Source organism: Plodia interpunctella, chromosome 1, assembly GCF_027563975.2.
Source record: "Plodia interpunctella isolate USDA-ARS_2022_Savannah chromosome 1, ilPloInte3.2, whole genome shotgun sequence".
NCBI lineage: Eukaryota > Metazoa > Arthropoda > Insecta > Lepidoptera > Pyralidae > Plodia > Plodia interpunctella.
In genome coordinates, this window is record NC_071294.1 from 6,493,515 (window position 1) to 6,516,736 (window position 23,222).

Consider the following 23,222-nt stretch of genomic DNA (forward strand, 5'->3'; position numbering starts at 1 on the left):
CGCAGTAGCGCAACATCCGCAAATATCGCGAGTTCAAGTCACCCTTATTGGTACAATTCTCGGAGTGGTATGTGTCAAGTGCGGCCGTCGCCGGTACCGAGAAGTAAATCGAGCCGGGACGTGCCGGCCCGAGGATCTATCTCCCGGTACCTGGAGGCTGCAGCCGCGCGGGATCAGGTCGCCAGTGCCGCCGCGAGCGCCGACAAGCCCACGCGCATGCGAAACCGACCTTCGCGACGGATTCGCAATATCGAAAATATATCCCATATTCTAACTAAACACTTTAAAACCACATCGTCCTATAAATAACGTTAAGATCCCTGCTACAGTGCTTCGAGAGTTCTTGCAAAATCTGTGCAATGTTGTATTATAAATATTATTTTAATGGACTATTATAGCTTAGAACTGAATAAGCAGAATAAGGAGAGTCGAGCGCTAACCGGGCGTCTGGTGATTGTTTTTAATGGCTAATTTTATTTATAGAGTTACGGATTTATGTATCCCTTACAAGTCTGCCAGTGCAGCCACATGGTACGATTTATTTACTTATTTAAACATAAACTAATGCTGAAATAATTGGAAATATATTAGATACCAAAGTAACTTAATAACATGATCATATGATGTTTTAATACTTTCATCATGACTTGTTTTCAATAAGTAAAAAAAACACATGACTTAAAACTATTTGACAGATACCTAAGACAAGCAAGGCTGAAGACTTAAAATATACCTCTACTTTACGATCATTGCGAAATTTGCAAAATTCTTTGGGTCGACAAGGACTCGACAACGACTCGTATCGTAATACATATATTGTAACTACTTCATTAGTGAGCAATCAAATTCATGTTCATAGAAACCTTTGTAACTTTTTGTTGTAGGATAGTAGAAACATGAACCTATATAATAGCTCCTTATAATAAAGATAGTCATTGAACAATCGATAAGAGATTATAATGAAAACCGTCAAAAAAGGAACGTTCAAGGTGAACACATTTTTGATATCTCTACTATCGACAGGAATGACGATATTTGTGTTTACGTTTCAGTTTCAGATAAGCCTTCTTTCTCCTTGAGTCACGTAGAGCTTGCCTACCGCGCAGGTGTATTATCGGCATATTGTTATTTCATATTCCCAAATTGCAAACACTAAGATTTACATAACAAACTCGCTCATAATTATACTTATTTCGCTATTCTGAGCAGGTAGTGTTTTGAAAAGTTACGAGAACATTGTCACGTTCTATTGAAATGAAGGCTTAGTTCGTCTAGTGAAATAAAGTGTGTTTACAGTAATGACTGCTAAATGAAGAAAGCTTTGAGTATAATGTGTTCGGACAATGAGTGAGCTGTGTCCGGGTTGTAGTCGAAAACACTCTCGGTAAACGTTTCACAGTTTCACCAGTGCTCGTAGGTTTGTGGGATATTGTGGAGGAAGATGTTCCACAACGGACGGCTGCCTAGCAACCACAGCAGCACTTCCACCTCCTCGGGAAGCTCTGATTTACAGGTAATCATCATAGTCATATATTTTCAATTTTATTCCTTGTGTAACAATAAGTTTCCAAATCCGTCAGTTTGATTCATGTTCGAAAACATAATAATTAAAGTTTATAGCTCATTGTAATATTTAGCTACTAGCAAGTCAAGTTACCCTTCATTGAACTTTATGTCGCGGTAATAGGAGCGAGTTTGCAATATATTCGGGAAGGTTGACGTGCCGTTGACACGTTGTATTTACTTATATGAAAACTGGATTTTCATATTTTAGCAAATATTATAAAATCAAATTCAAAATTGATCTGCACTATCATTAATTTTCCGCGAAGCAATTTTAATAAGCAATGAACATTCAGAGGCAGGATTTAATTGATGTTTTATAGTAGGTATTTCATTATACGTTTTAATGATGTGCTTTGTGGTGGTCGGTAGGCATAGTACACTGTAGACCGAGAAAAGAGATGCCAATGAGGACGCACGTTAAGACCCGAAAGGTAGTTGAGGGTTTTAAGGCGATTACATTTTGAGGAATTGTTCTCTTTTTTGAATACATTAGTGCTGTCAGGTATTATATAATTTGTGGTACCGTATGCGATATCAGGCTACGAGGAGAAACGCAAAGGAGTGGAAGAAGGTCGAAGAATCGTTGAATCTTACAAACGTTACGTACGCCGTAGTGCCTACAATATATGCAAAAGTTCAAAAATTAAAAACGACGTTTCTTTTAAATACATTTCGACTTATGCAACTTATTAATGAATTACTTATGTTACAAATAAAAAAAACACAACAAAACTTGATGAGAAGGTTGAAAAAAACCAATTTGGAATTTGCACCGCCCACCCATATTGTGTACATTAATCACCAGAGGACAAGTTGTGTACTCTCTTCTGGGAAGATTTGTAATTTCATAATGATTTTTGAACAATATCTATAAAAATGTAATCATCATGAAGTCATATTTATTTACGCGTTACCTTATTTAATCGACTTAATTACATATTTATTTTGACCTTGTGTAGTATTCTATTCAAAAGCAAAGTGAAGAACAATCATAATATGAACACAAATAGCGTTTGCTATTCATCAATAACAAACTAGACGTTGATGTCTTAATTGATTCATAAATAGTTTTTTGTTCGTGGATAATATTGTGTACTTAATGGATAGCAAGCAAGTTATGTTGCTCGAAGAGATGAGTCGCTTGTCTTGTACTTGTGTCATTTATTGTTCTTTTTGCCTTGGGTTCACACTATAGACTTTAAAAGGAAATATTATTTAGATTAGATAAAAAGCTGATAAAAAACTTCACCACGTATTCTCTATTTATATTTATCGCTCTATCAAGTTAAAGAATCATATTATCTACTTCGTGAGGTCAAAATTTTCTTTTCTTTTTATTATGTAATTACTAGCGAGTGCAACTACATAACTGATCGTATTTTTTAAATCATTACATTAAATAATATTCTCAATGCCTGCCTGTTTATATATTCATGTTACATTTATTGCGAAGTCGTCGGAAGCAGGGCCGCGTCCCATAGCTAGATTAGGTAAGAAAGTGTGCGGTATAGTAACCGATCTTGTATGCGTGGTTCAATACTCCTGCGCAAGTGGAGGCGTTTGCCCCAAGAACAAATAAAATGGCAAGAGTGTTTGTAATACGAGGGTCAGGTGACGGTTGCGGGTATTCCAGGTGTCACTCCGCTCGGCTCACGTCGAGTGTACCTCACGTCAATATCTTTATTACAATGTAGCCCATTACATTAGGTACTATTGAGCGCGCTTCACCGAGGCTTAAGATGGAATATGGTATTTTAGAATTGGCTAATTTACTGGGTATAAAATAAAGTAATGAAATAGTTAAATAAAAAAAATGTCACTTTAATTGATCAATTTTATTAATTACAAGATTTACTATTTTTTAGGTGTCTTTAAAGTCCAAAATCCGTCACAGTACATACATTACTGTCACATCTCCATAAAAATATTGTTTTTGACGATAGAAAAAGTATACGCAATTACAAGTGCTCTACACCGGCACTACACGTGTAGTATGACTAAAATTGAGTCTGATTCATTGAAACACGTTGCTCTCCATTTATATAAGACAGGAAAGCGCCTGCGCCGCCGTTGTCCGTGTCTTTGCCTGTAGTTAGGTCGGACGGTGCAATATCGTTATTTACGGCTCCTCGTATCATTTATGCAAAAAATGTATTTGATGATGTCAAAAGTAGAGATTTAGGGATTGTCTACATTCTGGAAGTAAATTGTTTTTTTTTTTAATTCAGAACGAGACGACAGAAGTCAGTCATATCGTTATATGTTTCAATTCAATACCTACTATATTAAGTTTATTTATAATATATTTTTAATGCTTTATACTTAAGTATGGTACCTACCATAGTAATATTTATCAATTTAAAAAAGCAATAACAAACTTAATTCCTTTTCACTCAAATGAGCATTAAATGACTTTTGTTCAAGTCGATAATTCGGCGGATGATATCATTAAATTTAGGCAACAGGATGTCTCTTTATCGATTTTTTAAGTAGTCATAATTATGACTACTAAATTTAGTATGACACTAATATCAAATTAAAAATGTAAGAAATAAGACATAAAAAGCGATCCGATATTATCGAGTTTTCTTTAGAATCCTTTAAAATTTCTAGTCTTAGATTTATCGAACGATGATAAAATGATTGTTAATTATAATTTTGTAGGAGGAGCCAAATTAAATTTGTAACATTGTGCCTTGTGGGCATGGCAAAAATCTTTATGTGTGAAAAATCAAACAATATTCCCTTCTAGAATGAGCGCTGCGCCGAATTGCGCCGGCCGCCAAACCGGTGGTGCTCCATCGAGCCATCAATTTGGCAGGCAATCACAACTTGTTTTGACTAAATTGCTGTTTCCGACACATGCGTCGCTAACTCGACACACATGAATATTCATTACGAATTCGTATTCCAGCTACAAATTCATTTTTTACTCACAATATATGTAAATAATAATACATGTTTACTATAATGTCTTGGAAATGGCTAGATAACCATCCATACTAGTCCTATAGTTATTACATGCAAGAACTTTATGATACATCTGAAAGTAATAGTGTTAAATTTGCCAAAACTTTATAACATAGGTACCTAATGTCAATTAATTAATTATAGGTTTTTTCATTTTCTTGATATATTAAACATAGTCTCACTTTCGCATTTATAATAGGTATCAGTTATTATGACGTGATGTGATTTATCATACAATCACTTTTTTATAATTAACACACAAATTTTCACCGGTTGTAATAGTCATTAAAAACGCAATGTTTTCCACTGCTACGGCCACTATATTTTATGAAGAAGAGCTTTATAAAAGTGGCGTCGAGTGGCAGCAGGCATTCGTTTTATGAATGAGTGTTAATGTTAACACCTTATTACAAGCGACGGGTTTTGTCCACCGTTGCAATTACGTCTGAGGAGGTTACATATGGTGTTTCGCACATATATAAACCAGAAGCTATAAAACGCGATATTTCATTTGCTTGGAACAGGAACAATCTTGCTTTTTATGGTGTTCACATAAACAAGAAGAAAATTAAATACAAACAGTCTTCAAATTTTATAACACATTTACTTTGGGTTTTTTCAAATCTCAGCTCCGATGCTCAATGGTTGAGGAAGAAATTGGGACCGCATATCAAGGAGAGGGTAAATAACAAATCTCTAATACATTATCGAGACAAGGCTTAGGGGGTACCAGCAGGGCGGTTGATATTTGAAATGTCGCTCAGCTTCCGGGTTCGTCGCCTCCCGAGATTAACTACGGTGTCGACCGGTCTCGACGCGGAGGCATGCTGATTTTACAAGTCGAGGAGTGAGACTGCAGCTAGCATCTCCGCCACTGCCTTACAACAACTTATATATAATATGCATAGCGCAAATTTCTCTCGAGCACTGCACCTCTCAAGAATGGTTTACGGGGACGTTGACATTTTTGCTTACACTCCTTATGCAATTGAAAAACTACTGTTGACGTACTTATAGAAATGAAATATATTAATTGACAACAAATGGTAAAGTTTTATTAGTAACATAGATAAAAGAAAAATATATTTTATCTACGATCAGTAATGTGTAAACACAAAAAACTTCAAAACGTTCCAAAGAAAAAATGTAAAGCCTATTTGACGTATTTCCTGCGATTTTATTAAACTTAATAGTAAAAATCACTAGTAATAAATAAATGCATATATAATCTGCATTCTTCAAGCTTGAACCAAATGTATAAACCACAAACGCAATGTTATTCGCAGCCGCTGAATTTCACAGCGTCTGCGGAATTCGCCGATTGTGTTCGTCTGTTTTCAAGATCAGTATTCCCTTTAAGTAGCACCGACAGCTTTGCTAAATATAAACTAAGATGAATGATACACCTTGTTAGTTTCATGCATTGTTTAGCATATGTATGTACTGTATTAATTTAGTTATAGTCTCATTGCCAAATAAACAAATATGCTTATTTATAATATCCTCTGATAGGAATTTTTTTAGTTTGATTTCATTTTAACACAAAATTGAATATTATAAATCGTCAACAAATCAAATTATGTTTCTGATAAAAGGAACAACACTATTGTAGTGTTTTTCGTACAACCTAAACGTAAGATAACTATAATTTCATATTTACATTATATATAGAGTTTTATTGCGGATATCTCATACAGGAGATAATTAGGTACCGTAAATCGGCGATTCAAAAAGACCTTGGTAAGCTTGTAAATAAAATTTTATGTTACCCCGTGTTTTAATATTTGGAATGATCGAAATAATCTTTATAGCCTATTGAAAGGGCGACGCACTCCAATTATTTTTCGTTAATACCTGTTTTGCACTTTATAGTAAACTGTTTGGTAGAAACGTGTGGAGATACAAAATTGAGTGAATCTTCCTGACAGTTTTTGTATCAATGACTGTTTTCCTCAAAGAGTAAAAACGATGAAACGTGATCTGCTTAGACTTCCTTGAACGCGATTGTTGACCTGGTCATGGATTAAAAGTCTTTGTAGGTGGTAGGTTTATTACTATGGAGTGCATTGACAATATAGAGAACCAGCCAGAAGTAACGTAGACATTGAATGAAAAGTACCTACCTAGAAAAGGGAAGGTAAAAGCTTGAGATTGGCAATTTTGATATAACTTGTCTTAGATAAAAACGATATCGAACAACATAATTGTAAATAAACAGTATATAATAACAGCATCTCACATTATACAGGTCGGAGCGACGGATATCACGCAGCCTGCAGTACGGCAATTAATTACAAATAAGGCAGGCTTTCTCTGTCGCTTGCGCAGCGCATGCGCATTGCCGATTGGAACGAAGGCTTGCTCTCAATTAGTGACGTCACTAATAAATACTCATTGTAATTATTTTATTCAGTCTTGAGTAGATGCAAATTAACATATCCACTCTCAATTGGTATTTGAGCTGATATCAAAATTTTGGATTTCCAGATTTAGCCCAAAATAAAATTTTAGAGAAAATGTAAATCAAAATATATATATCATTTTTCAATAAAATTATTCTTTAGCTGTGTAGGTACAGGTATAAGTTTTTCTATTTTTACATTGTTTTTATTGTATATATATACATTTTTACTTATATATATTAACCACCGATAGTAACGAACGTATATTGGAAGTAATAATGTTTATTTTTCGTGGAAAAGACCGAACCGCCTGCCAAAATTCGTGCTTGATATAGTTAATGTTTTAATAGTACATACAAAAACTTTACTGGAGGCCGAATGACCCGGAACTGGTAGTCAATCTCATTCGGAGGAGTCAGTACAGTCGGTAAACCTAGTTTCAATAGTTAGCTTGAATTTATTGTTATCAATTTTTCAATTGTCATCTAATACTTTCATAAGAATGCATTCAAAGTCTTCTTGTCTTCTTCTCTCCAAGGAGACTTACAGATGTTTGGCTGGATACTAATCAATTTTAAAACGTTATAAAATGTAATTTACTTAATTTAGTTTTTGGTTTTATGAACATGAAATCAGGCAAACTTCATATAGGTACCTACTAATAAATATTACGAGAAAATGATAAAATAGAACAATAAAAACAAATGTTTTCCATTTCTTTTGCCTAATCTATTTGTAACAAAACTATATATACCTGCTGCCTTAAAAAAATGTAACACTGCGATTGTGTACACTTACGCTAATCGTCTCACTCGTGACTGGCACATTTTTTACGAACTCAAATCAAGATTATGACTTGATAATACTGCAGATTGAAGAACTCGATAATCGATTTCTTGTTAGCATTATTCCTTTGCTTTCGGGAGACGTGGGCGGCGTACGTTTGTTTGCCATTTTGTCTCTGGTGATGAGAGAAGTTTAAATTAGAACGTACGAGTACGTACTGTGAGTTCGGAGTCACCGAAGAGTGACAACTTCAACAAGGTAATGCATTTTGTAATATTCTGCTACATGCAAGAAACATACCTGCACTTTTTCTTATTTACACTACTTTATGTTTTAAAAATGTTTTTAAAATATCAAAGTTTCCATTTTTCCATTGAACGTCAAAAATAATGGGAGTCTACTATAATTCAAAAACTAATGCGAATATAATTATCATTGTTACGGAGATCGTAAGATATAATAATATAATTCGTCTAAATATGAGTATATGTTGAAATGTTGGTTGTTTAATGATCCTCATAAAGCTATCATTAAACGTGGTAGCAGAGCGCTGCTAATTTCTGTAAATATGCTGAGTGCCAGCGACAATGGAATTGCGATATAAAATTTCCCACAATCAAAATTTTCTTTATTTATAGTGACGCTCAATTTAATATTTTGAAAGAGAGTTAACTTTTATATTCTCATTGGTAGATAATCAATCATACTATATTGTCTAAGAAAATGTCGTAATATTTTTCACTTTACTCGAATTTCTTATCTAAACAACAGTGATTATATACGATGCTAGAAAGTAATTCCTGAAAGTACTAATAGTTGTTGCCTACCTACACAGTGGATTACCAGGATATTACTATGATGATTAGTGTAACATTATTTGTACAAAATATATTCTACATTATACATTTTTGCATCATGATTGAGAGCAAGACAAGCATTCAATGCAGCAATAATTATTGTTTTATTTTCACCCAAAATATTTTCATCGATCCCTTCACAATTTATCGCTACCTCGGTATCTCAAGTGAACGTTCGGACTCCGTGTTTGTCTGTATTTCATACACTTTAATTGCAAAGACAGCCGACGTCCTCCTCACCTGAATTGAGACGTGTTCCTTTGCTAATACGTTCCAAGATACACGCAAACAACTTAAACACACTTTATCTGTCACGCATTCGCACGAAATGAAGTCGTAAATTAAGTTGACTGCTGCCAGAATGCCGTAAACGGACAGCTCTGAACCAATTTGTGATTCGTATTCCCAATATCTTGACGAATAGCTACTTTTACCAGACTTAATTATGTTCAATGTAAAAGTTTAAACAACATTTATTTCAACCGATCGTTTTATTTATTTTGCTAAAATCGTATATCAAATCGATGTAAGATTAGAAGATTAACCACACATCAATATGGCGGTTGACTCGAGTTGATAGACAAGATAATTGTTTATAGAATGATCATAAACCTCGTTCATTAAAGCGAATCGAATTCATTTTTCAATTTGTTCTACAAAAGGCTTACTTATATGTAACTATTATTCTTATCGTTATGTCAAATAAAATTTGGATGGAGACCATCGCGTTTAACTAATAGCAACACGCTTACTAATTCTGACACTAATAACCTCGCCTGCCAATTTATACGGCTGCCACTAGTATTCCATCTCAGTTCAGTCAGGCGATTGTGTGAATTAAATATATACAATAAATCGCTTTCGCTCATGTTTTTATCTTAACTGTTCCATTCCAATTCATTTTCGTTTTGTTTAAGCGATAACTAAATTGTGGTGTGGTGTGGAGTGATTGTATTTTGTTAAAAGGTGCATTTTAATGAAACTAAGTCTTTAGATAATAATAAACTGTATAGTTAATTTAAACATCGAGAACGTAGTAAATTGTTGCTGTCGCTGGTGTGAATTGATTATTATTATAAAGTTTAGTTAAGATCAATCAATCTAGAAGAACAATGTAGTGGAAGATATCATCTAATCCATTAAGACCAGATTTTGTTAGTGATTACCAGAATCATTGCATTGAATCAAAATAGACATAAGTGTTATGTTCGCGATTTCCTGCCTGGACCTCATAAACATGGCTAAGTACGGGTCTGCACTACTTCCACCAACAAAAATAGGCCTATTAGCAACTCCGGAACGTTACCTAACTTTCTACATGTTAGGTTTACTTCCATATAGAATACGTGAATATCAAATAATATCAACGATGATTTTATTATGAGTGAAGACATATAAAAAGCTAATTGTACCATCGTGATTAAATTTTCTTGAAAAAATAAATATAAGTGGGTATGCATTACCAACCCTGAATGTTTTTGTTACATTATTTCTAAATATACTAACAACACTATACATAATCAGTGGTATCGTTTATCTTTAAAAGACTCATCACCTCGTTGCTCAGGTATAGGAAAATGGGTCCAAAGCGTTATGCCGTAATGCGCTCGTTTGATCGTCCAAAATGATTTGTCTGAACTTTTGCAATTCAGTTTGTTTTGTAATCGTTCATTAATTGACTGTACGAATGATTTAACCGTGCAGTTAAAAACAAAACCGCTCAGCAATTTGCATCTAAAATTTAAAATTTTATCCGCATCGTATTACACGTAATGGTAACTATGTGCTTAGTAACAATATGTTTGAAATACATCTACTAAAGCTTAAAGTACTAAAGATTCACTGTACTTAATTGATATCTTCGAGAAAGCAATAGGTAACAATGAGCTTTGTGTTCCCACTGCGTCTACTCTTGCACCTCTGAGTACAATCTAACGTAATGAATACAGATGAAGGTTCTTACAGAGCTTCGTTAGTAGCTAGTGAAAAATGCGTGGGCCATGTCCGGAGAAAGAGACCCGTCAAGTATCTACCCCATTTCCACATTATTCACCGGCTTGATGGATTCGACTATACGCGTTCATTATCTCACATAACGTCTGATGCGCCGCCTCGGCTTTGAGGAATTAAGAGTATAAAGCTCAAGATTTCGTCTGTAACTACGAAAAATGAATTATCTGCACAACTATTATATATTTCTGGGCAAATCAAGATAAAGTGTTTGAGTATGGGTCAGGTAAATAGATTCCGATTTCTCAAATCGGAACGAGGGGTATAAGTACCTACATTACCATTACCAATACATATTCTAGATAGTTACCAGCAGCGAATTAAGAAGGTGTGATGATGTTCATCCAGCATATCCTAGTAAGTATTTTAAGATTGGTTTGATCATGAATATATTCTTGATTATATCGTCAGACTATAAATAGATTTCACAGCTTAGTTTCACGCATAAATTATTAAGTCATGTGACATGATTGGTTACGTACTTAATTGTAGAGTGGACTCATGTTAAAGTTGGCATTATTTGTGCTTACATCGCGTGCTCGTCGTCTGGGCATTACCAAGTCACGACTATGTCGTTTTGAACATAAAGGTTATTTTCTTTTTTGTTGATCTATGTTAACTTCGTTACGACTCGGATCTTAAAGTACGCTATAAAATGTATTCTAGACGCAAATGTAATAAGGTTTTCAACAGTAGACATGGATAAAGATAAAGGGCAGTTAAATGTCCGAAGCCACCAATTGACCCTGACCTTACTCCCCCGTATTGCTGGAAGGGTCTTCAGCCTCAGTAGCTATGTTCGGATTGTTGAATATTCGGGTTAAATACATTAGGCAATATAAGTTCTTACAAAAATAGGTTCTTGTTGCCAACTATAGACAATTTAGTCTTATATTTATTTATTTATTTTACGAAAAATATTTACACTATTCAGAATCTCAAAATCCCCACGGGAGCCTTACGGTTGAATTTTTATTTATGTGAAAGTTATTCGAAAAGGGAATTAAGTTTGATTTGATACATTTGTACTGAAAATATGAAAGTACTTTCTTCACGTCCTGATATCTATGTGCTTCTACTTCTGGTACACGTCATACATTACGTTGAATGCTGAAATGTTAGACACGCACCAACACATGGGGAGAAAGTGAAATCCAGTGTCAACCGCTATAAAACATCCTTCCGGTATTTTTATGCCTCCGTGCTATGTCATACAGGGATGCAAATTTGAAAGTACTTGACCACAACTCTGATTTGGAAACGCAAAAAGTTTAGATCATCAATATCAAATCAATAATTGATTTTAAATAACAAATACTAATTACTTATAGCATTTATATACCTAATCTATTTATTTATTGTACAAAAGGCAAATAACATTTTGTCCAACGTTTTCCATTTGTTTAACTAATATATACAAAGCGTAGGGAAAGTCCATTTTATATTGGCTATCATTAACCAGTGTTTCTCGCTCTCCCACGCTTTACACTCATGCCTCATGTGGTGTCGCGTAATTGTCCAAAAAGTTGTTTTCTTGAGAAAGAAAAATAGCTGATCTGTTTCAGTTGTTCGGAATGGAATGACAGTTTATAAAATTAATTTTGTTTCAAGCAGAATCTAACTTAAATATATTGTTTAAAATAGAATAGTTTGCGTACACAGTGCAGGAAATTTTGCTTAGTTGTTGGAAGTGGAAGCCAATCCCGACCGTGTTCGCCCAATTTCAACAATCTTTCAGAAGTGTACTTGTCCGTTCTTGGTCGGCTTCGTGACGTCCCTGTTAATTAGGCCAGTGACAGTCGGATGTAGGCTAGGCGGGTGGCGAGACGGCCTTGATACTAGAATCATGTGGGATAGATACAATTAGCTGTGTAGCCATAGTTCCATTGAAGGAACAGAAAAAAGATTTGTCAATCTAAATTAATGTTTAGGTGTTTCTTTTCTAATAGAATCTGTTTTCTTCTGTTTCATTCATTTATTAGTTTTCTGGGCTATAAAATGTATTATTTAGCGGAGAATCAAAGAATTATAAGAGAATTTGAAGTAAGTAAACTTAATAAAGATTGTGACGTCAAGCAAGCGGCAAGCCTGTAATTTGTAACCAGCTGTGTGGTCTCTGCAAGAAAAATATGAAGTGTTACATATCATTTTCTCCTCTCAATCCATCATTAAATAATTAGAGACAAGAAAGAACTTGGACATAATTTCGAGGGTATCAATTATAGAAATTAATATGAAGTTTTTATCTTATTCCGGGTTGCTGAAATCGATTGCGCACTCATGGCAGGGCTGGGCTACGCGAATTTCTTCCGATGAAAAATTACCTCTGCCATTACGTCTAGATACTGGTGTAATGTAATTTATCACAAATCCGAGGAGTCATTTATGCCCTTAAGCAATATTTATATTGGTGTAATTCATCAGTTATTTAATATTCTTTAAATACCAACTAGGCGCCAATGTGCCTTATAATATGGCTTTCAATACAATGTAGTTTGTTCAACTATCAATATACATATATTTCATGCATATAAACATTGAGATAAATGTAATTATCATTTCAACACTTGAATAAATTTGTAGCCGGTACTATACTAATAAAATCGATTACGCAAATCGACCTGCCAACCCTGAGTGATATCTTCTAAGTAATCGAATGTCGTCAGTCAGCCACATGACGACGCACGCTTGTGACTAGATCAAATCGCATAATGAAACTATATATTTTTACGTCAATTTATGATTCTACTAGCTATAGATATAGAACAAAGACTAGTCAAGACCTAATGCTGACTGTATTTAAATCCGTTAGAATTTGAGTAAATAACTCAAAACTGCTGGTTTAACATATAACAAGTATTGCTTTCAAAGAGGTCGACATTAAATATTTATATATTCTTTATTGTTACCTGGTTTTCCCATTGAAACGGTAAGTTATAATAACGATTATCATAAACAGTTTTCAGTGCACAAGTTGCCCAAGTTTTATGAAATAGCATTTGTATAATGGCGACCCATAAGGCACGCTCCACATACCAGGAACGAAGCGAGGTATGTAATCTGTTCTGTGTACGCCCTAAGAAATAGCCGTGATTCAATGGCTATTGAAGATATATCAAGGCTGGCCCACTTGCAAGTTCGATCATTATGTCGCTTTGAACTATAACTATGATTTATATTTTCGCAGTAATGTATCCTGGTGGATATAGTACTGATTATCATAATACTTTAGTACCCAGGTAGTAGGATAATCAAGAGTCTCAAAATAATTCCAGCTTTGTGCTTACTGTGTCCTTACATGAAAGAACATTTAACCACATATTAGTAAATTTAAAAAAAATGTACAAGCAAATACTGCATAAAAATACTGCAGGCAAATAAGAATGTGACCCGTCTAATAGTGAGTTTCACAGACGCCTGAAACACCAATATAACGTAAATTTTTCAAATAGCTTTTAAGTCTTCCTTTAATCTGAATGCGTCCAACAAATTTTGAATAGTCATTGAATTATATGAATAGCTCTTAAACATTAGGACATCGACACAAATAGACCGTCGTGTAGTGATTGTGTTGCGGCCGGCATTGTCCGTGACAAACGTGCGAGATATTGCGGGAAGACAATAACCACAAATTGTTGCCCTTCGGCGCAGGCGCAGGCCGAACCGAGGACCGAACAATGCCCTTGTGCGGGCCCTACACTTACCCTCACATCCATAACTTTCACATGATTTTGTCTTTCTCACCTGAACTGATTGCTATTGCATCTATTTTCGCATCTGGTCTTAATGCTTCCAATTTGAGCTTTCGATCTCTATTACCCTCTTTAACTCCCTGTTGCCTCCAGCAGGTTCATAAAATCATTACTTACATTTCAGAACACGATACCGTGAATACATTTGCATAATAGCTCATTGGCATAATCTTAGTCTCATTTACATTGAATTAGTGTATTTTGTTGTAAAATACACATCCAGTCTCGTAAGACTTATTTTTGACATTGTCATGGCCACCGTAGTGTCCATGACTTTTTTTATATGTCACGGTAAGTTTGATTAATTGAAAATCTATATTAATAATAATATAGATTTTCAATTAATCAACTCATTAACGAGGTAAGCGTTTGTGAGTTAGTAATTTTACAACATTATTAATAACTAGATGTTGCCCGGGGCTTCGCTCCCGTGGGAATTTTGAAATAAAATATAGCCTATAGCAATCTTGGATAATGTACCTTTTTAAAATCGGTTTCCTTCCTTAATATTAGTTAAAAGCTTGTAAAAAAGATATTATGCCAATATTTTTGATTACAAGAATTGGTTTCAGTTATTAAATTCCCAAATAGGGCCACGAAGCTGTAAGTGGGTGATGTATGATGGATACTGTATTCATTATTATTTAGTTTTGTTCTTACAAAGTGCCTGTGAAAGTTTCTGAATAAACTTTTGGTTATTGTGTACATCCATACCGAAATATACAGGTGCATACAACAGGTATGTTAAAAAATACCTGTTTTTCTTTTTTTTATGTGCTCATTGGTATCTACAATGTACCTGGATAATTTTATATCTACATTATGTGGAAAATGATGTTATTTTATCCAACTAGACTATGTTAACAGTTCTTATCTTATTTGTAGATTCGGAGATCCCATATCTTTTCACGTACATTTTAACACTGCTTTCACATTGTCTTGGCGCCTCCTGTCTTATCTATGTCCGTATGGATCATTATTCCCGGAAAGAGGGATTTTAATATTATTTATTAATTTTGTCTATGAGTAGATTAGATGAGTAATAGTTAGATAGGTAGGTACTATTATATTGGCTATTTGTCTTCAAGAAGTTTTGGCAAGGTGAGCCGAGCTGTATTGGTGCAAGGTTGGACTTAATTCGTTACGACACGGGTGGCACACGACCTTGTGCCGATGTTATTATTATTGCAACCCCATATGTCTTCTATCGTTTTCGCAAAATTTATTTTCTCTATATATGTATATTTATAAACATCCAAGACCGGGGCCAATCAGAAAAAAAAACATTTTCCATCATGACCCGACCATGAGGTCGTCAAACTTTTATTTCTTATGACATTTTTGTTTATGGCGCATATTGGATAAAATTTGATGGCCTACGATAGTAAATATAATAGGCTATGTTCATGCAATATAAAACTCGGCAGTAAGGGCAGTCCCCCGGGAGCTGCATCGACAGCAATTGACCTAGTTTCAGCACTCGTGTTTGTTCCAGGTGTCTGGCGCCGTGCAGCTCTCCGACCCCAACACTGCGCAGCTGCTGGAACATCTGCAGAATGCCGTGAGTAGATCTACATCATTTTAGTTTGTAGCATCAATTACATATCATTATTAGATGCTCATAATTAAACAGAACTTCTTCAGTAACAGTCTTCAAGGACTTTTCTCAAATTTGATCATCTAACTCCGTAAGGGTTGGAGTTTCGCTATGGCTTAAATATAAATAAATATATATAATAATGCTAAATCAATCATTTCCAAGCAGCTATCTGAAAAACAATAGACAAAACTTTCTTGAGGTTTAGAAACAGGTGTTGCAATTTTTTGTCAGGTTCTTTCTTCTATTTGCTATGTGCTCCACTATTGGACTTCCTCTAGTAGACTATAAAGGAACCCATCCTTTTAATGTATACTAAAATATAGAGCCTTTGTTACATATTAAAAAGCTATCACATAAATAAAGCGCCAACCTGCCCATGTCGTATATTACGCGATAATTGCGAGAAACATGCGGCGTAAATTAATTTACCATAATTATTATCGGAGCCACCTTCAAAGGGGCTCGATCATTAACTTTCGCATATTTGGCTCTCGAAAGACCCTCGTGGGACGAGCCTATACGGCTGATGTAAGGGGCTGTAGCAGCTGGAAATTGCTGATATTACCTCCCATTACCGTCACGGGGGCACAAGAAAGTGGCACGACGCGGCGCGGGTCAGAGCGTGGCGCACGACGTCATCATCTTCATTTTCACACTATTTGCCAAATTCTCTTTAATATACGTAATGATACATTCTGTGGTAACGAACAGGTTTCGCAACTAACTAATCATTTCAATGTTCTAAGTGTCCATGCTACCTACCATTGTGTAATTTACTATGATCGTGATTGACATATTATCATTAGTTTCATGAGAGATAACTAATGTTTAACATTTTTGCTGGCTTGGGGTAAGAGGAATAATTTTGAATTATTAAGTGTTATTGAAATGGGATAGTGACGTGATCCATAGGCAGACGGATAGCAAGGATTTAGAAAGCGCTAAGCACAGTACAAACATCAGCGGGTTCACACCAGAGAGCGCTACATTCCTCACAACACGCTCTTCCTGTTTGACTTCTGAGTTCTGACCAAACATCAAATAATTTAGAAGGACATGAAATACTTTATTATTATCATAGAAGTGTTTACGTGAATAGCTTGTATGTAGTGTGTACATTATTATGTGGTTAGCTGAACTACCATACAATTCTAAATGTAATCTATGTTGCAAACAAGATGCATCTGGTTAGTTTACCATAATCTTCATCGATTTAATACTAATCTATAGTAATCAACAATAAATAACTTTATCCACTTATAATTCTTGATCTTGTGCATCTATAACGATGACATCGTTGATACATAAGTCTGTGACGACATCGTAAACCTTGACTCGTCGAGCTCAATCTCACCAGAATAGATGTGATTATAAGATTTATAAATGGTTCTAAATTAATGACGAGAACAGGACCATTAACAATAAATTAAAATATTAATTTTACATACCCTAAGATAGAAAAATCGATATATTTCTTAGTATCATCATCTCAAACTTTTCTGTCCACAGCTAAGCACCGACTTCTCTTCTATAATATGAAATATTTATATAATATAATAAACAAGGCTGCAAAAAATGTACAAGGGAATAAATTATTCACGCGCGGTCAGTTATGAGGGGTTGAGAAAATCCCGGCAGTTTAATATCCGGAGGGCGAAAGGGTTGTAGGTTGTAGCACCTTAAGTAAATTGACAATTAATTACCACTCAAGCCCTCAGTCAGTTTCACCGTAAAATTTTATTCGTAGTTCAAGGAAAATTTACTCAAAACAATTTTTATGTTTATTATGAGATAAATATATAATAAAAATAATGTTGTATAAATTATTTCCAATATAGATAACAAAATCTTGAGTTTAATCTATCGATGTCAGAATTTATTTGAAGAGCAATTTAATTTTGATTTCTGTTTGCCTCTATTATTGTTCTGATGTATTTATAAGTGAGACATATTGCGTCCCATGTTTATTGAGCCGTAAATCAGTATTATTCTCTTTAAAAAAATTGAGAGTATTTTAATTTTGTACTTTTAAATAAATAAGAAATATTATCACTATTATAATGAACGCAATTGGTAAGGTCGTTACATACATTTTAATTAAAACGAATGCCCCCATCCTGCGACATTATTGTGTTGTAATTAATGTTGATTGCGGGATGTAGTGTTAGTAATCTTAGCATTAGCCATCACACGTGTCCTGAGCCCTGATTGACATCGTGTCGAACTAGCAGTAACTCCAGCTGCGCCAGTTTTAGATCTTTGTTTATGGTTGCTGCGGATGCTTTATTTTCAGTTTCTTTATCGTTGTTGAATTAAAGCGTGAGTCTTTAATTAGGTCAAATATTATGTATTTTTATATTCTGATTCTATCTATTATTTATTCATAGTGGGACATAATTTATAGATTAGATGTATGTATCTAAGAATTATCTTTGATTACCAATATTGTTATCAGAGCTGATATGGTTTGAACCACGTTTGATCTATTATCAAAATACAACATGGTATATATGACATGTTTGCTAGCAAACCAATAAATTTAAAAGTACTTTAATATTTCATACGTAAATATCTAGATTTAACGGCCAAGGTGCGAACGTGTCTATCTAAGTATCTACTTTATCTTCTGAAATTCGCACTTTCACGATCGAGGCATGATGATCGTAAAAGGGTTAAATTGGTGTTGATTATGATGAATGAGGTGTATCGTGGGGAGGTTTGGCAGAGTCGTGGTGAGACGCGAAGGCGAGGTGTTGGCTGTCCGCGTCTCGTGAGCAGGCCAGTGCGCGCCGTGCCCGCGCCCCGGTCGCACCGCACCGCACGCCGCTCCGCCCACGACATGCGCGACCGCCGGTGCTGGCGACATCACGTGTCAACTTTGAACCCACAAACCAAACACTCCGCCGCGATGCAGCCAGTTTCCGCGGCTTTTCCGGAAACCGCCTTTAACTAGCCTCAAGTGGTGTGTTCATAACCGTTCTCTTTGCTTCAAAGATAATGAGTTAGCTAGTAAAAATATTCAAACTGATAAATAAGTAATGAGGTGCTTCACTGTTTGAGCTGTGAGACTTTGCGCGCCGCCGCCGGCGCCTGCCGCTCTGTGATGAAGTTATTCAAGAGGAGGCTGTCGCTCAGCCGCGATAAAGAGAAACGGGTTTCTAAAACAGAGGATCCCTTTGAGCACGAGGTAGGTGCTACACTCGGCCTACACCTATAAACATCTCTATGCTATGATGACCTTGTTTATATGCAATATTTGCATAATATTAGTAGTAAACATAGATAGAGCTGTATTATGCATTTTTATCCACGTACCTATTTTTAATATCTTATCGATATGTTTGTATACTTTAATTGATAGTTGAATAAGAAAAGTCGAGATTATTTATTTGTCTTGCATAACATATTCAGTCCCAGTTTGAAGTCGATATCGGTGGCGAACCGGAAACTATGTAAGTAGTAAGTAACACGCGCTCTATTTTTCCTTTGAATTGATAAGCATGTATAAGAATACGTTTCTAGACTAGACGCAACCGTTCAGCAAAGTAAATTGAAAGGCAAGGTTATCTTATCAGTTGAGGCCCCGGTGCGCGGCAACTTCGCCACATAAACATCGCGACTCCATTCTGTGACTCGAAAATGTATGGCTTCTGGCAAGCAATCTACATACCTACATAGGTATTAACTAATTTACATAAGTTAACAGCTATAATATTTATTTATTCTAATAGGATAATTTTTAAAGTAATAGACGGACTATTCATACAAATAAATAAAATAGATGTGTCTATCTGTAATTTACTCTTTAAAAACCCGTTTCCATTGACTTTTTTTAGAAGTTTTGTCTGTCTGTTTGTTGGGTAATCTTCGAAACGGCTTAATCGATTTTGATGGGATTTTCAGGGTAAGGTAAAGAAAGTAACGGCACAACTAAGGATAAGTTTTTTATCTCGGTAGTCCACCCCTAAGCGGGGGACGTAGGGGGTGCAAGTATGTATGAATCTTTGTCATTTTTTAAGTGAGTCACATTTAATTTAATATTTGCATTTGTGGTTAGTAAAAAATTTAATGACCTAATTGGATTTTGGAAATAGCATCCCTAAAAGGGATTTTGAAATGTTTATTTCAAAAATGACACAATGACACATGTCCTGCAGAATACGCGGTATCGTAACTATTGAGATTTTACATCACACGAAGCCCCGGGAAAAGCTAGTTATATAATGAAATTTTAGTATCTCTATTAGGTGATAGGATGAAGTCAAGTCTAGTGAGTGAGACTAGTAGTCTAGCCGACCAAAATTGTTCAATGTATTTATTTATTCTTGTCGTACTTCGTGCGTGGCGTCATTCGTACTCGTATATAATAGTGAACCTATATACAGAGCTAGAATAAACATACCTCTATAATAATTACCTACGAACTAACGTGTCCATATTCAATAGGCACTTAAATGAACTCGTACTCGTAGAAGTAGAGTTGTTTACTCAAATGTTAAACCCATACGTCAATGCCATACATTTTAAGTGGGAACGAGTCTCGACTCGATTTGAGGTTAGATATGCGAGTCAGTATATTCAAATGAGCAAGAAGGCATAGGATAGTCATTGTAGTGGAACGTGGCTATTTGCAAAGTAAATAGCTCAGTTTAAGATGACATAGAAGGATAAAGCAGCTAAAGCTGGAGGCTAGAGTAGTGCAGTGAAATAAAAAGAGTACAGATTATAGTTCTATCATATTTAGGCAATAATCTTTATTATTTAAATAGAAATAAAAAACTATCAATAATTTATTATATTCTAAGTAAAACAACAGCATATATATTTTATTTTTGTTTTAAATTATATGTATGTATATGTGACATCGAATAGTTTCTTATCAGAGTTTAATTTTATCATGTCCAACAAAATTTTATAAAAACATATAATAAAGAAATTATATTTCGCACTGGCGGATACTCTTCTTTTGGAAGAGATATTTTTCTTTTAGTGAAGAGTAGTGATGGGGCACAGAATTTAGAATAATTTCTATAATCTAAGCGAAGGGAAATATAACTTCCTTGCTTCTACTGAATTAATGAAGGTGCAAATAAGAAACGGTAGAGGTGTCTTTCTGTACTAGTAATGTTTATCTCTTGGGTCCGTTTGGGCAGCCATTATCTCTCCACGTAATCGCGCTAATGCCGGTGACCAATTGTCCTTGGCCCCTGTTTGCTCCTCGCAGATATTAGCTGATTCCGCCATTCTGATAGCATACCGTTGGATTCTTTTTATATTTTGGAGAATTATTAATTAATATATATTTATTAAGTAAACTAACGGAATCAGATCCTTTTCGTCCGATGATGAGCTGTGCTTCAGGGGTAACTGCTCCAATTGAAATTTACTGGTAGTTTAGAGATTTCGCGTTCAACCAAATAAGTAAAAAAATCTTCTGCTTTATTGTAATATTGAGTTAGTACTTTGGTTCAGTTCCAATGACAATAATAAAATGCATTTATGGCATTATGATCCAATTCAGCCGTAGACATTCTCACGCTGGATATAACAAAGAATTATTTGCAAAGTATGTCTCCCAAACTTTTCTTATTTTGTGATTTCTCTATAAATGAGATCTACATAGTAATGATCCACATTTGTAACACTGTAATTCCAGATTACTCTATGTTCCTATATATTATTATTATGTAGCTAACTGACTCATCTTCTATCCTTCCAAAATAATTTGTGTGATTGCAATTTTCAATTAACTTCATAAAATAAATGCTTGCATTCCTAGTTGGCTTTGATGTGATGACTTGCGTCTTGTGTCTGGTGCAATTTCTAAATCATAGTACCTACCTATTTCACAAAACAAGTTTATCGCTCGTTCAAGAAATGATTGGGCATTCTGCCAATGCGCACATTTGTATATCTATATTTTTCCCAACGCGGAATGTTTGCGGAAGTTAATTTAAAAGAATGTTCCTCCTCGATTGATTTTACAAAAACTATTTTTCATTTTAAAATAATAATTTATAAAACTATCTTAGGTTGGTCTTATTACTAGAGACATAAAGCGCACGATCTCATCTCGTACGTGTCTGACATCAAAACCGTCCATGCGCTGTATAAAAGAAATATATACTATTTTCAATATACTTAATTATAAAATCAAAACTCATTTTGTAAAAAGTTGGATCATCATTGTTTTAAGTAGTCATACTATAATAGTTCCTTACATAATGCTTCCATGAGTTGGAAAGACCATCGAACATTACTTTACGAGTACCTCTCAAAAACATTCTGAAACGGCTATATAAAGTTTTCGGGTATTGCTATATAAAGTTCAAAAAACAATATATTTTTTTGTAAGAATACGATATACCTTATGTTCTCAGTTCATGTTCCTTATAACATAATGCTGAACATATATGTAGCTCGCATGTTTTATCAAAATATTTGCACGTCATATATGACAATAAAGTTCCGTCCAAACTCCGAAAAATTAAAATTGCTTGCTTTATTGCATGTGAGGCATTATTGTTCTTAGACTTGATAAAATTGCACCTAGAATCTCACAAGTAATAAGTAATTGTGAAAATGTATATCGGCCTGTTGTTGAGGTACCCATGTGTCGAAAGTAGTGACGAAAAGTGGAGTGCATGCACCCACGCATGGGCATGGCGCGTCGCTATTCAACACCTCTATGCAATTGAAGTGAACTGTGTAGGATGTTTATTATCTTATCTACCTGCTGGTTAATCCTCTGCGCTATTTTCTCATAATGTAGATCAGAGATTTTGAAATCACTTGTAACCTGTTTATGTAAAAAACATTTTTGGTATAATAATTTAAACATTTGTAAACAATTTATTAGGTGAAATAATACTAAGTTCACAATCTCAGAGTCTGTCGCCTTTGAAGTTATCGAGCCAATCATTATTCAATATCACCCAATTTATCTGGATGGGATCTCCGTGCGTGGTCGCATAAATTCGTTGCTCCGTTTAATTGAAATCAACATCTTATACGACAACAGGCGCATGCCTAATAATATATATTATCACGGTAATTAATAAAGTGCACAATGAAACTGAGAATGTAGGTAGGTAGGTTTGTATGCTAAAGATAACTAAGACATTAGGTTACCTAGTGCTACTGTTAATGCGGTTACCTTTTTGGGTATGTAATGATAGATATCCTATGAGAGACAAAGTTGTTGTTACAAAGACTGAGTCGCGACGTACGTGCTTAGAATCGTGAGCGTTGTTTGAGGAAATCAATTTGTTTACAAAGG

At 34.8% G+C, this 23,222-nt stretch overlaps 1 protein-coding gene across 6 annotated transcripts in view; it reads left to right on the forward strand.

Annotated features, from left to right (window-relative positions):
* by (blistery) overlaps positions 1 to 23,222 on the forward strand; it is an 80,625-nt gene that overhangs the window by 24,424 nt on the left and 32,979 nt on the right. For 3 of the 6 annotated variants that reach the window (XM_053765910.2, XM_053765996.1, XM_053765827.1), the window contains exon 4: positions 15,839 to 15,904. In XM_053765910.2, the coding sequence (XP_053621885.1) occupies positions 15,839 to 15,904 (66 nt within the window). Of the gene's footprint in view, positions 1 to 197; positions 451 to 1,057; positions 1,514 to 15,838; positions 15,905 to 18,714; positions 19,131 to 23,222 lie in introns of those variants that run through there. The other 3 variants (XM_053766168.1, XM_053766079.1, XM_053766252.2) reach the window with 3 other exon arrangements.